Source organism: Psammomys obesus, unplaced genomic scaffold, assembly GCF_907164565.1.
Source record: "Psammomys obesus unplaced genomic scaffold, mPsaObe1.curated_primary_1811, whole genome shotgun sequence".
Taxonomy (NCBI): domain Eukaryota; kingdom Metazoa; phylum Chordata; class Mammalia; order Rodentia; family Muridae; genus Psammomys; species Psammomys obesus.
The window spans coordinates 505,577-519,748 of record NW_026590486.1 but is presented as its reverse complement, the minus strand read 5'-3'; the positions used below and the strand labels follow the sequence as shown (position 1 = coordinate 519,748).

The window sequence follows — 14,172 nt, the reverse complement described above, 5'->3', positions numbered from 1 at the left end:
TACAAATAAAGCTGCTATGAACATAGTTGAGCAAATGTCCTTATTGGATGGTGGGGCATCTTTTGGGTATATGCCAAGGAAGTGGTATAGCTGTATCTTGAGGTAGCACTATTCCTAATTTTTTGAGAAAGCACCAGATTGATTTCTAAAGTGGTTGTATGAGGTTACATTCCCAACACAATGGAGGAGCGTTCCCCTTTCTACACAATGGAATATCACTCAGCAATTAAAAACAAGAAAATCATGAAATTTGCAGGCAGAGGATGAGAACTAGAAAAGATCACCCTGAGTGAGGTAACCCAGAAGCAGAAAGACACATATGGTATATACTCACTTATAAGTGGATATTAGCCATGTAATATAGAATAAACCATAGTAAAATCTATAGTCCTAAAGAAGCTAAACAACAAGGAGGACCCTAAGGAAGAGGCTGAAACCTCACTCAGAAGGGCAAACAGTATAGACATGGGAATTAGGAGAAGACAAAGAACAGGACGGTTACCATCCACAAAGGACCTCTGAAAGACTCTGCCCACCAGAGTATACTGAGACTCATAGCCAAACTTTGGGCAGAGTGCCGGAAACCTTATGGAAGAAGTGGGAGATAGAAAGACCTGGAGGGAACAGGAACTCCACAAGGAGAACAACAGAACCAAAAATCCTGGGCCCTAGGGGGCCTGCACAGACCAGTACTCTAACCGAGAACCATGCATGGAGAGGACTAGACCCCCTGCTCATAGGAAGCCCATAGGCTTCTCAGTTTCCAAGTGGGCTCCCTAGTAAGGAGTGCAGGGGCTGTCTCTGATATAAAGTCAGTTCCAGGCTCCCTGATCACTTCTTACTCAGCGGTGCAGCCTTGCTGGGCCAAAGAGGAAGATGATGTTTCCATGCTTGAGGAGACCTGATAGGTTAGGGTCAGATAGAAGGGGAGGAGGTCCTCCCCTAGGAGGGGACTAGGGAAAGGGTCCAGGGGGAGAAGATGAGGGTGAGTGGGACTGGGAAGAGATGAGGGAGGGGACTGCAGTGGAAATACAAAGTGAATAAACTGTAATAAATAAATTTAAAAACATTACAACTTGCATAAAATTTAAACTTTTCTTATCCAATTAATTACAATGGGACTCAGGTGGCTGATATTTGAGAGCAGTCACTGTAAAGCAAGTTCCTTTAAATAAAGGAATAGTAAAAGGTTTTTTAAAAAAGAAAACCCATTGTATTCCAAGGGACAGAGTATATATTTTCAAGAATAATGTAAAAAAGAAGACCTGTAAAGTAATTTCATCAAGTATACTGCTACATTTTAATTATTTTGATGTTTCACTATAATGTTATATGACTACATTTTTCTACTGTCTGCATGATAACTATTTAAACAATCATAGGAGAATAATAAAATTTATCCTTCAATCTGTAAAACTGTGATGAGAAAAGGCTTTTCTAGCCCATTCCTTGAGTAAAAATAGAATTTAAATAAAAGCTTTTAAATAAAAAAAATTCAATCACCTCATATCATTCTCAATTGCAGTGATACAAATGATTCAAAGTATTTTTATTATTAAATTCTACACTGGAGTCTAATGCCATCAGGAATCATAGTTTGGAGGCTCAGATTGTTCGTTGTCTGGTCTCAGAAGTCACGGGGCATTTAAATGACAACCAAAAACGGAGCTATTTTCAGGAAAGTTAAGGATGATATTCACACAGCAATTGTAGATTAATAATAGCACCACTGAAGAGTTTATCCTGCGTTGTTTCCAGTGTTTGATAAATCAGAAGTGTTTTCCAAAATGCTGTTCAAACACAATTACTGGAAGGCAATTCTTCATTTAAGAAAAAAAAATGTTTTCTGACATTTCAGTGTTCAGAACTCAGGGTATGCTGTACAAATAAAAATAATCATGACAGGCTCTCAAGCAGGTAGCCCCTTATGTTCCATTTGTACATATACCTCATCCTTGGCCAACACCACGATCCATAGGTAACTATAGCAATCAGTTAGAAATTCTCATTATTTAGTTCTATGATCTATAGTTATTTAATGATATACAATTGTTTAATCTATTATTTCAAACTGGAAATAGTTAATTTCTTCTTTTCCAATAGCTGTGATTCTAGAGTAGCAAATTAACATAATTTGTGTTCTCAAATTCCTTTTAAAATTTTTTGATGAAAATTATGAATCCTCTTATGAGACTATATACACATATGTAGACATTTCAAGTTATTCATTATAAGTTGACAATAATAAAATACTTGCACATAAGCTTGACACCCAAACTCAAACTTGGATTTTTTTTCTAATTTTAGAGAAATATACTGCTTCTTAAAATGTGAGTGTGGCTCGCAGATTTCATAAGATTCATGGGAATATTAATTTTTATTTATGTGTTTGTATGTGCATCTGGGTAAGATTATGTACACCACTTATGTGTAGGTGCTCAGTGAGACGAGTGGGTATCAGACCCCCTGGACCTGAAGTTACAGGGGTGGTAAGCTGCTCCGTGTAGAGTCTGGGAACTGACACCAGGTCCTCTATGCAAACACTAAGTAAGCGCACTTAACCCCTGAGACATCTGTGCATCCCTGGAGAACATTCATTTTTATCTACACATGCTGAATATGTGAATTCAGTCTACTTACCCTGAGAAACAACATGACATTTCATGAAAGAAGGAGCCTAAGACTAGAACCCCTCACTCTTTGTGCCAAATGATTATAAAAGGTCTAACAATTCCTTGCTCTGTGGCTTGAACTGGGCTTGTCACTATAGCTGAAATAGTAACCGACCAGCCTGAACAAACCTGTAGATCTAATACATAAAAATGGCATGGAAGATTCTTATTTTCCATCAGATATATCCAGGCATCAGCCCATTACAAGTATGTAATTATCGCATATACAAAATGTGACTAGGAACCCTCTGAAACTGAATTTCAATATATCATTTAACTTTAATGTGCATTATTTAGAACTCTGCATATTTACAGAAGAAAATACAGCTATTACAGATTCATACATGCATACATACGTTCATACACATATATACATATATACCCAGTTTCTCCCGTGGTTAATACCTTAGATCTATGTGAAAAGCAGGTTAATCTGTGATTAAGTAAAATTGTAATGTATGTTAACTTTCTAAGGCTTTAGTCACATGCATGCAATTTTATCTAATTTACTTTATATGTCCTATAATCTCACTTAAGTTTCATTTGACATTGAAAATGATTTGTCCCCTTTGGCAAGGCTTGATGGAGCAATGCAATAGAGTATTTTATGTGCACATGACATAGGCACAAGACATCTACGTATTTGGCTACACATTATTTATGGGCATGTCTGTGAAGGGTTTTTTTCCTTCCTGGATGGGACTGGCATTTGAATTGCTTGAGTAAAACAGGCTTTCTTTCTCAACACTGAGTGGCCTCATCCATCTATTCAAGGCCTTGGCAGAGTGAAAGGCTAGATACCAAAATCAGAGTTTGTTTTAATTTTAATTTCAGAAAGAACTATGAAAGTCTTTCAGAAAGACTTGTTGAGTACCTCTGAAGGGGTTTGGATGAGAAAAGATACTGTCCGGAGAGTACAGCACAGTTCTCAAGGTTACCGTATGCAAACAATTCGCGTGGGCTTCCTCAACCGCAAAGCCTACTCTTTACTGGCCAGGGGATATTGTGTCGGTGTTTCTGAAAACTACATGTGACACTGACATTTTCCCACCGTGGTCCACACTTACAATGACTACCGACAGGTTTCTAAGATCACCTTGAACCTGAGCAACAAGATGCGCATGTCACAAACATATAAATATCCTATCCTATTCTATTAAAAGAAGCAAATATCTATAGAATATATTCAAAGGAGTGATTAAAATATTATTTTTAATGGATATGGATTTTATTCCATTACAAGTTGTCACATTTGTTATATTTTACTTGTCTATTCTGGCCTTGGAAAAATATAGTGTTCCAATTGTCTTTTTTGATGCTCTGACATCTTCACATGCTCCTTCAGTGACTCTCCACATTCCTTTATATTTCTGAGACTGAAACCCTGCACTAACATGTTTGTGTCAGGTTCTCACTAGTGCATGTTTCTAATAATTGCAGGCTATAGGTTATAATATTACTTATAATTCCAAGTATTTGTTACCATTTTATTTATTTGCCTTTCTATGACTGTTTACAGTGAATGATTCTTGCATTAATTGCCTGAATCTAGGATAAGCTTGTTGAGTACTGTTCCTCCTCTCTCTCTTTTTAATATTCCTCCTCCTGTTTTTGTAACAGCTGAATGGTTTTTAAATTTTATATACATTCAAATGTGCATTCCAGTTCAGACTCTTTACAAAGTTTAACTCAGCATTTAACATCTGTTCTTTGACTAGATATAAGATTTCAGTTTTCATTTATATAAAAATATCAAAGAACAAAATGTAAAGATTTAATAAATTCCAAGTCAGATTGCAATAAACACAAGAATCGAAACTTCTCTTGATAAGCCTCAAATTTTAATAAAATATCATTTTAGCCATTGACTTTTATTTCACAGCTTATCTTTATTAGTGCCCAATATAAATTCACTAGTTAACTTCAGAGAAAGAATGTATGTCAGTAAGTTAGGAAGAGAACAGGGGCAAGAGAAATCTGAGAAAATAGAATAATTATAATTATTTTGCAAAAAGTTCCAGATCTCTATGAATTAATAAACAAAATGGATATATATGTATATATATACACAAATATATATATATACAAATAAGCACACACGATTGTGGATATGTGTGCATTGAATTGTTATAGCTCCCATGACAAATAATGCTACATTTAATTAGAATGAAAGCTCTACGCTTTCAAGCTTTCTGTCCTCATAAAGAAAGCCTGTAATTCATAGGGGAAATTTGATGTAGAAAATTCAGTTTGACAAATAAGATTTACTCTATTACAGAGAAAGGAAACCACAATTCCTTCAAATTCAGATGTCAGTCAATAGAAAAGAGAAAAACCACAGTTCCTACAAGTAAATGGATTCTTATTATTTCATCTATCTTTCTGCCTGTTCCAGGATGAGACTGTCACAAAAATCATTTTAGAAGAGTGATATTGGCAAAAGTCCATATCTCAGAGCACAAAATGTTCTGGCAGTTGTCTTCAGAAAATGGAGCAATAACTATCTCCACACTCAGTTGAGAAAAATAAAAATTTGTTTGCTTTGGGTCTTAGAAATGCATAATACCACCTTCCTAGATGATCACACATGCACACAAAGAATGTGCATGTGTGTGCATGTGTGTGTCTATACATATCTGTCTGTCTGTATCTGTGTGTCTGTATGGATCTTGGTAAGGCTTGGGACTTGGTTTCTTATCAATAAGGTATCTCTTAGTTATAACACAAATCTGTAATTTTAATATTCAATCAAGGAGGCACCCATAAACGTGGTCTGATGAGGTGGAAACCACATAACACATTATCATCACATATATATCATATATTTTACATACACATACATAAAAATCATATCATCACTTATATGGGTTTATATATAGTGTATGTATTTTTAAAAACCATTTTTCTTTTTCTTTTATTGAAACTAGAATTTTTCTCACATAACACATACTGATTATGTTTTCTTTTCTCAGTTCATCCCTACCTCTCATCTATCTGGATCCATCCCTCTTCTGCCTCTCACTAGAAAACAAATAGATTTCTAAGGGACAATAGTAAAGTATAATAAAGAGTAAGATAAAAGAAATCCCAGCAACTTGGAATTGTGGAATTGGACTAAACAAACAAACAGAAAAAAAAAAAAACAACCACAGGCCAAGAGAGGGCACAAGAAACAGTCCTACTAGTTCATACATTTCTCCTGGCAATGGGACAGAGGCAGGTGGATCCTATGTTTCTTACTCAGGGTTATTTCCAAAATCCAAAGATGTCAAGGTTGGTTAACAGACATTGAAAATAGGTATGTATTAACAAATACTTGAAATTGTTGGTTACAATATTTAGGTTAGTGGAAACGTGTATTTGGAGATAATATACATTTTTAAGGAATTAGTGATATTTAAATTCATTTCAAATTAATTTTAATCTGCATGGAATAGAATATTGAAAACATTGGTTGAAAAAGCTAATAGTGTTGGCCCAAGTGCCTGTATTAATCCCGTCAAACTTGTCCACACTTCACAAGGCCGTAACTCACAAAAGTGATCTACGTTATAGTTTGGAACAACTTATTTTTTTTGTAATCTAGAGAATCATATACTTCAAAATGCTAGCAAAATATATAGCATTGGTATGTCTATTACGGCTCCTGATTCTTATATGGTTTGTTCTGTGGTAATTCTGTTGAAGCCCAATAGATCATTAGATATGATGGGAAAGCAAGGAGGAATTAGTACTTCGCTGTATCAATGGCCTTCAGGAAATTATATTTCCCCTTAAGGATGTGTAATGTTTCATTTTAATCAACCAATAATCAGAAGTATATTTTATAGTCTCTGAAACACTAGAAAAAATATCAGTGCAACATATGAAAACTTAAGTTGTATTAATTTTGTAAGATACCATGATCTGGAAATAGACATCTGTATATATTCATAGATTTGTTTGTAATGAAGCTTATTTGTCAAATATGCATGCTTTCATATATAAACAGATATTATTATGAGGGTATGTATTTCTGCCAGGTTTGTTACAGGTACATGCCAAATAACCGTAGGGGATACATAATTATCTTAAAATGATAATATCAATAATTAAATGTTACATTAAATATGACTGAAGAACTCTTTGTGCCATGTATTTTTTAATCACTTAATTTTGACAAATTCCTAGGAGATACATTTTGTTATTATCTTTAATTGAAAGGTAAGGAAGCACATGCAAAATTCTAGAATAAATTATTCAGGGTCAGGAAATTCATACTACTGGAATCAGAACTTGAGGAGGCCAGTTGGCTCTGAAGTTGTCTATACTCCTTCATGATTTGCCCTCTCATAGTATTAGACTATCAGATACATTTTTTTTTTTTTTTTGGAGACGAAGTTTCTCTCTGTGGCCCTAGCTGTCCTGGAACTCTCTCTGTTAATCAGTTTGGCCTCAAGCTTGGAGATATGCCTCCTTTTGTTTCCCGAGTGCTGGCATTAAAGGCATGTGTCACCACTGCCCAGCTGATATTATTGTTTTGTGGTACATCTAGGTTAAATTTGGGAAATACACTATTGTATGGCATGATTCAAGAAACAAGACCAAATCTTGCTTTATAGTGCATTAGATAAATATCTGTCAGTGGCATTAAATAAACATTGTGTTATACTTACAATAAGTATATCTTTTATTTAAACAAGAACAACTGATATTGCTAATTATATTTTGAGACACATTCCATTTGAATATGTTTCATAGGACAGTTTGCACAATTTCATCATTCCATTTTGCTGTATTTATAAAGTCATGATAATTTCCATGGTTTTCCTAGCGATGTTCTGGGCATTGTCTGAATCTTGCATAACACATCAGTGTCTGGTAATAATAGCGTTTGGTACTTTCAGTGGAATGTGGAATTTTTAGGAACCTTTATTTTCAGTTAATGAAACCAAATATTTTTACTTTGCCCACTGACAACCGTGTTTGAGCGTGTCCTAGATTCTCTCTCAAACATAAAGTTTACTTTTAAAGGTTTTGGGGGAGGATATGCATCATGGCTTTATATGGGTGACTCCTTTGTTTACTCATGCTGGTTACCTTGAGCCTTCTGGTGTCTTTGCCTTAATTTGCCATTATTTCTGGCTAGGTCTTCAAGTAATAGATTCTTTTAGCTAACTTATCTCTGAGCATAAATTTATCTTCCTCTTTTTCCTCAGGGTATCTCCGTTTGTCATATACTTCACAGGTATTGTTATTTTTCTTTCTCTTTTTTTCTGAGGCATGCTATTATGTATCCAGAATGGTCTCAGATTCAGTATAGCTATATCTGGCCTTGAACTCTTGATTGTTCTGCTTCCATTTCCTAAGATCTGAGGTAAACAGGCAAGTCCTACTGTTCCTGAATTCAGTGTCCTCTGACTCCTGAAAGCTTCTCTGGCATCCACAGTTGCACAGCAAAGCTGCTTTTATCAAATCAGTATTTCCCACAGGTATCAATTTACACAATGACATTCAATATTTTTTCTTTGTTATAAAATTCCAGGATGTCATCTATGATATATGCTGTCATGATTGTCATTGTTCTTATCTTCATTCAAATCTCTCTACATCCTGAAATTACAACCACATTTTTACCATGTTTAAAACTTTTCACATACCACATTTCCTTTCTTCAGCCCCATCCTCAATTTATTTTCTTTCAAAATTATGAGAATGCAAGTATGAATGTTCTGTTCTGGGTCTATAAAACCCAAAGTTTACATTTAAGCTTATATGCACTCTGTTATTTATTGCTTTTTGCTGGTCAGTTTTAAAATTTAATTTGTCTCCAAGTAACATCAAAAGTTACATTCATCAAGGCTCATCAATGGACTCCCAAATGTGAGCTGAACAAGGATGACACCCATGAACATGACAAACTTTATGAGGAAAGCACACTTTACAGGGAACAGCTCAAAAGGCCTCAACCCTACACAGAGAACTACAGACAACGGAGAAATGCTGTGAGGAGTCCTTTCCTAGAGAAGAGCACGTGAGGGAGGTGTGCTCTTCGACATACTTGCTTATTGCTGACTTGTTTAGAGATGAATTACACTGCTGGTTAAAGTGTTCTTATCCCAACTGCTGCAGTGCTATGTCATCCAATTCTGGCTAGACCTAGTTTCCGCTTGCTGGTTCTAGTAGCTGTCTAGTCACTGAAATATTTATGATTCTTAGGCCTTATTGGTGTATGCTCTGTCCTCACTACCATTGGTGGTGCCTGATGATAAGCTTGATTTTCCTTACTGACATGCCTGATGCTAGTGTTACCAGAAAGGAGACCGTAAGACATAGAGGCAAAGAGAGCTTCGCAGTCCACTATGTTCACTTTGGCAGCCAGGCACACAAGGCCTGCAGAGATGGAACAGATCAAAAAACATATATATTGTTAAGGGAATCCTACAGAACCAAGTCTTCATAAATGTCAAGCATACCAAAATGCTGTAGAAAAACTGAGTGCCTACAAATTCAGCTTAGCCAGTCTATTTCAAACAATCATGTAAATTATTTTCTAACATAACTTATTAAATCATCATCTAACTGTTCTTTTTCTTTCTTTCTTTCCCTTATTTTATCTTTATTTTAGAGACTGTATTTTAACCACACTATTCATCTGTTCCCTTTCCCCCCTGTAAACACTGTCATTAAATCTCTCCCTGGTCTCCTTAAAATTCATGGTCTTGTTTTTGTTCTCAGTTGTTACTGCATGCACATACTTATTTGAATGTACTTAAAATTCTCAGATATTCCCTATATATAAAACCTGTTGAGTCTATGCAGTGCTACTTGTAGCTTTATTTTCAGGGCTGACTGTTTGGCACTGGACAATTAATTAGTGTGCTTTTTCCTAGGGAGGGTTGCCTCACAGCATTATTCAGTTTCCTGTAGTTCTTTGTGTAGGTTGAGTCCTTGTGAGCTTTTTCCATTGGTGTTCATTGGTGTCATCCTTGTTCAGCTTAAGTTTAGGCTTCATACTGGTGAAACTTTATAAATGTAACTTCTGATATTACTAGTAGGCACAATCTCCCCCAAGCCTTAGGTGTGAGAGTGTTTCTTTAGATGTGTACATTGGGATTGAACTTGATAATTGTATTTTTTTTGGGGGGGGGTTGTGTTTTTCTGTAGTGGTCTTTATCTGTTGCAAAGAAAAGTTTCCTTGATGCGGAGTAAAGAGTTATTTGTGGGCATAAGGACAAATATTTTCTGATTCTTGTTAGGGATTATGCTGGATTAGTAAATCAGAGGCTATAGATCCTCCTCCAATATTAATAATTTCATTAGCACTGAGTAGTGAACTAGGTTTTCAGCATTAGGCTTATTTTCCTGCTTGTTGAGCAGGTCTTAAGTCCATTTAGAAAGCTGTTGATTACTGCCAAGGTATATATGCCACTAATCCACTCTTAGCATTATCATGTCACAGTGGTCTTTGATGCAGCTCATAGACATCATAGCTGGGTGGGATTGTTGGTTGCTTCTCTCAGCCGGAAGCTTGCATGTTGTGTCCTCTGGTAGCATGGAAGTTAGGCATTAAAAGGGGACATTCAGGATAGTTCCAGCTCAGAGGACTCTGGGACCAGATTTAAAGTGCATGGTGTTTTGTGTAATAGGAACTTACTTTCCACTTCTGGTGATAACAGGATAGATGTTTTGGGGGTCTTTTAGACATTCCTGGCCAAAAACTTAAGAGAACTTCTCTTTTTTTTGATAATTATTATTAAATTTATTTATATGAGGTTATTGAAATTACAATTTAAATATGTAACTTTTTTTTAATTATTATTTTTTTATTATTTTTTTTCTTTTTAGTTACATTTTGTTAACTCTGTGTCCCAGCTGTATCCCGCTCCCTCATTCCCTCCCCAACCCCACACTCCCTCCCTGGTCTCCTCCCTGCCCCTTTCCAAGTCCACTGATAGGGGAGGACCTCCTCCCCTTTCATCTGACCCTGTTTTATCAGGTATCTTCAGGGCTGGCTGCAAAGTCCTCCTCTGTGGCCTAACAGACTGCTCCTCCCCGGGGGGGGGGGGTCAAACAGCCTGCCCTTGAGATCCTGATAGAAATAGTCCGTGTTCCCCTTACTTTGGAAAACTACTTGGTTACTGAGCTACCACGGGCCACATCCGAGCAGAAGTTCTAGGTTATATCCATAGATGGTCCTTGGTTGAGTGTCAGTCTCAGAAAAGACCCTGTGCCCAGATATGTTTGGTCCTTGTAGAGCTCCTATCCTTTCCATATCATATTAACTTCCCTTCTTTCATATGATTCCCTGCACTCTGCCGAGGGTTTGGTTATGAGTCTTAGTGTCTGCTTTGAAACACTGCTAGGTAGAGTCTTTCAGATGCCTTTTGTGGTAGACTCCTGTCATAAGTTCAATGCACATCCCATTTGTCTTTCTAAATGAGGATTAATCACCTTCGCCTGTGTCCACTTTCTTGATTATCTTCTTTAGGTGTGTAGATTTCATTATGTTTACCATATCTTGTAGGTCTATATAAGCGAGTATATACCAAGTTTGTCTTTCTCCTTCTGGGATACTTCAATCAGAATGATCTTTTCTAGATCCCACCACTTGCCTGCAAATTTCATGATTTCCTCCTTTTTGATTGCTGAGTAGTATTTCATTGTGTAAAAATACCACAATTTCTGTATCCATTCCTCCGTTGATGGACATCTGGGTTGTTTCCAAGTTCTGGCTATTACAAATAAAGCTGCTATGAACTTCTCTTAGGCAATGCTCAATTTGATTATTAATCTAAGTAAATTGTCATTAAATCATTTTAGCTTATTGAAAATACTGTATCTACCCTACCATACTCCCTAAAGGATAAACTCACTTATGCTTTCAGGCATTTGAACTCTAAATCTGAAAAAAGGCTAATCTAAAATTAGCCTCTAAATCTGAGGCTAATTTTAAAAAATGCCTTTATGGTTGAGCATGTTGTAAACCATAATAACTCTCTCAGTCCTTATCTTCATAAAGAATAAACATATCAGGTACAAATGCTTACAATATAACACTCTAATAATTTATTTTTTCCATTAATTAATTAATTAATTTTACATCCCAGTATGAAGTTCCTCTCCATGCTCCTTTCCAAGTACCTCCCTTTCACATTTCCTCCTCCAGTTCCTCCTTCTCACCAACTGTCTCTTGTAACCAGGGAAGACTTCCAATGGAGGAATTGGAATACCACACTGGCCACAAAATCTTAGACCAACAATTTTTGCTGCCTACAAATGTGCAGGGGTAAAAAATGAAACAGAATTTGAGGAAAGGGCCAACCAATGACTGCCCCAGCTTTAGATCAATGCCATGATAGACCACCCCCAATGCTATTAATGATATTCTGCTACACTTGTAGACAGGAGACTAGCATAAATGTCATCAGAGAGGCTTCACCCAGCAACTGATGGAAACTGGTGCAGAGACCCACAGCCAAGCGTTAAGTGGAGCTTGGGGAATCCTGTGGAAGGGTGGGAGGAAGGATAGAGGCAGCCAGAGGGGTCAAGGACACCACAAGAAAACAGACAGAATCAACAAACCTGGGCCCACAGGTGTTCACAGAGACTGAACTGCCAACCAGAGGCTATGCATAAGACAAACCTTGACCCTCTGTGCATATGTAACAGTTGTACAGCTGGGTCTTCATTTGGGACTCATAAAGCAGGAGCCTTAGGATCTCTTTTCTCTTACTGGATTGCCTCAGTAGAGGAAGATGTGCCTCATCCTTATACAACTTGATATGCCAAGGCTGGTTGATATCCATGAGAGGCCTCCTTTTATTCTCAAAAAAGGAGGAGAGATAATGGGGGAGGTGAGGTGAGAGGGAGGGACAGGGAGAAGATGAAGAGAAGCTGTGATGGAGATGTAAAGTAAATAAATAGGTTAATAAAAAAATAAGACTCTGAAAAAATATCGTGGCAGAGACTTGTGGATCTCTATGAATCTTAGCCCAGTTTGATCTATATAGTAAGTCAACTAGTGTTACATGGTAAGACCCTGACTAAAAAATAATGTGTACACCTTTCTATATTTCAAATTCTTGGTAGCCAGTAGGTACTCAAAATAAAACCCTTCTATTTTCCCTACATTTTTCCATTAGCCAATATAATTTTTTAAATTTATTTATTTATTTTTATTAATTACGTTTGATTCATTTTGTATCCTAGCTGTTGACCCCTTCCTCATCCCCTCCCAATCTCACCCTCCCTCCCTCATCTCCTCCATGCCTCTCCCCAAGTCCACTGATAGGGGAGATCCTCCTCCCCTTCCCTCTGACCCTAGCCTACCAGGTCTCATCAGGAGTGGCTGCAATGTCTTCCTCTGTGGCCTGGTAAGGATGCTCCACCCTCGGGAGGAGGTGATCAAAGAGCCAGTCACTGAGTTCATGTCAGAGATAGCCCCCGTTCTAGATACTAGGGCACCCACTTTGATACTGAGCTGCCATGGGCTACATCTGTGCAGGGGTTCTAGGTTATCTCCATGCATGGTCCTTGGTTGGATTATTAGTCTCAGAAAAGACCCCTGTGCCCAGATTCCTTGGTTCTGTTGCTCTCCTTGTGGCGCTCCTGTCCTTTCCATGTCTTACTATCTCCTGCTTCTTTCATAAGATTCTCTCCACTCTGTTCAGAGTTTGGCTATGAGTCTCAGCATCTGCTTTGATACCCTGCTGGGTAGAGTCTTTCAGAAGCTCTCTATGGTAGGCTTCTGTCCCGTTCCCTGTTTTCTCCTTCTTCTGCTGTCTGTCCTGTTTACTTTTCTGAGTGGGGATTGATCATCTTACCAGGGTCCTCCTTCTTCCTTAGCTTCTTTAGGTGTACAGATTTTAGTATGTTTATCTTATATGTCTAATATCCACTTATAAGTGAGTATATGCCATGTGTGTCTTTTTGCTTCTGGGACACCTCACTCTGGATGCTTTTTTCTAGTTCTCACCATTTGCCTGCAGATTTCATGGTTTCCTTGTGTTTAATTGCTGAGTAGTATTCCATTGTATAAATGTATCATAATTTCTGTATCCATTCAGAGGGACTTCTGGGTTGCTTCCAGGTTCTGGCTATTATGAATAAAGCTGCTATGAACATGGTTGAACAAATGTCCTTGTTGTATACTTGAGTATATTTTGAATATATGCCTAGGAGTGGTATGGCAGGATCTTGAGGAACCAGTGTTCCTAATTATCTGAGAAATTGTTTTATATTATTATATTTTACTTTGTTATGTTTTGTTGTTTACAAAAAAAGAGTGGTAGGTTAACAGAGACCATCCAAGGAATTTTCTAAGTCACCTGAAAAGAAAGCAATGCTAAGAATCAAGGATGGTTCATTATACCATCAATTGTCCTGACTCATGGTGGGAAAGCTAAGAGTGCTAACTAAACTAATATATTTTCTGCTTTACATTGTTGTAACATTCATATGGAGGAAATACACTCTGGCTGAAATGTCATTTGATTCAGCCCCAAATCTACACAGAATT

At 37.1% G+C, this 14,172-nt stretch overlaps 1 protein-coding gene across 1 annotated transcript in view; it reads left to right on the top strand.

Moving 5' to 3' along the window:
• The window catches only part of LOC129676971 (60S acidic ribosomal protein P0-like), a 180,927-nt gene that overhangs the window by 65,972 nt on the left and 100,783 nt on the right, over nt 1-14,172 (top strand). Inside the window, 2 exon segments of the mRNA XM_055607520.1 lie at nt 7,871-7,899; nt 8,487-8,685. Of these exon segments, the coding sequence (XP_055463495.1) occupies nt 7,871-7,899; nt 8,487-8,685 (228 nt within the window).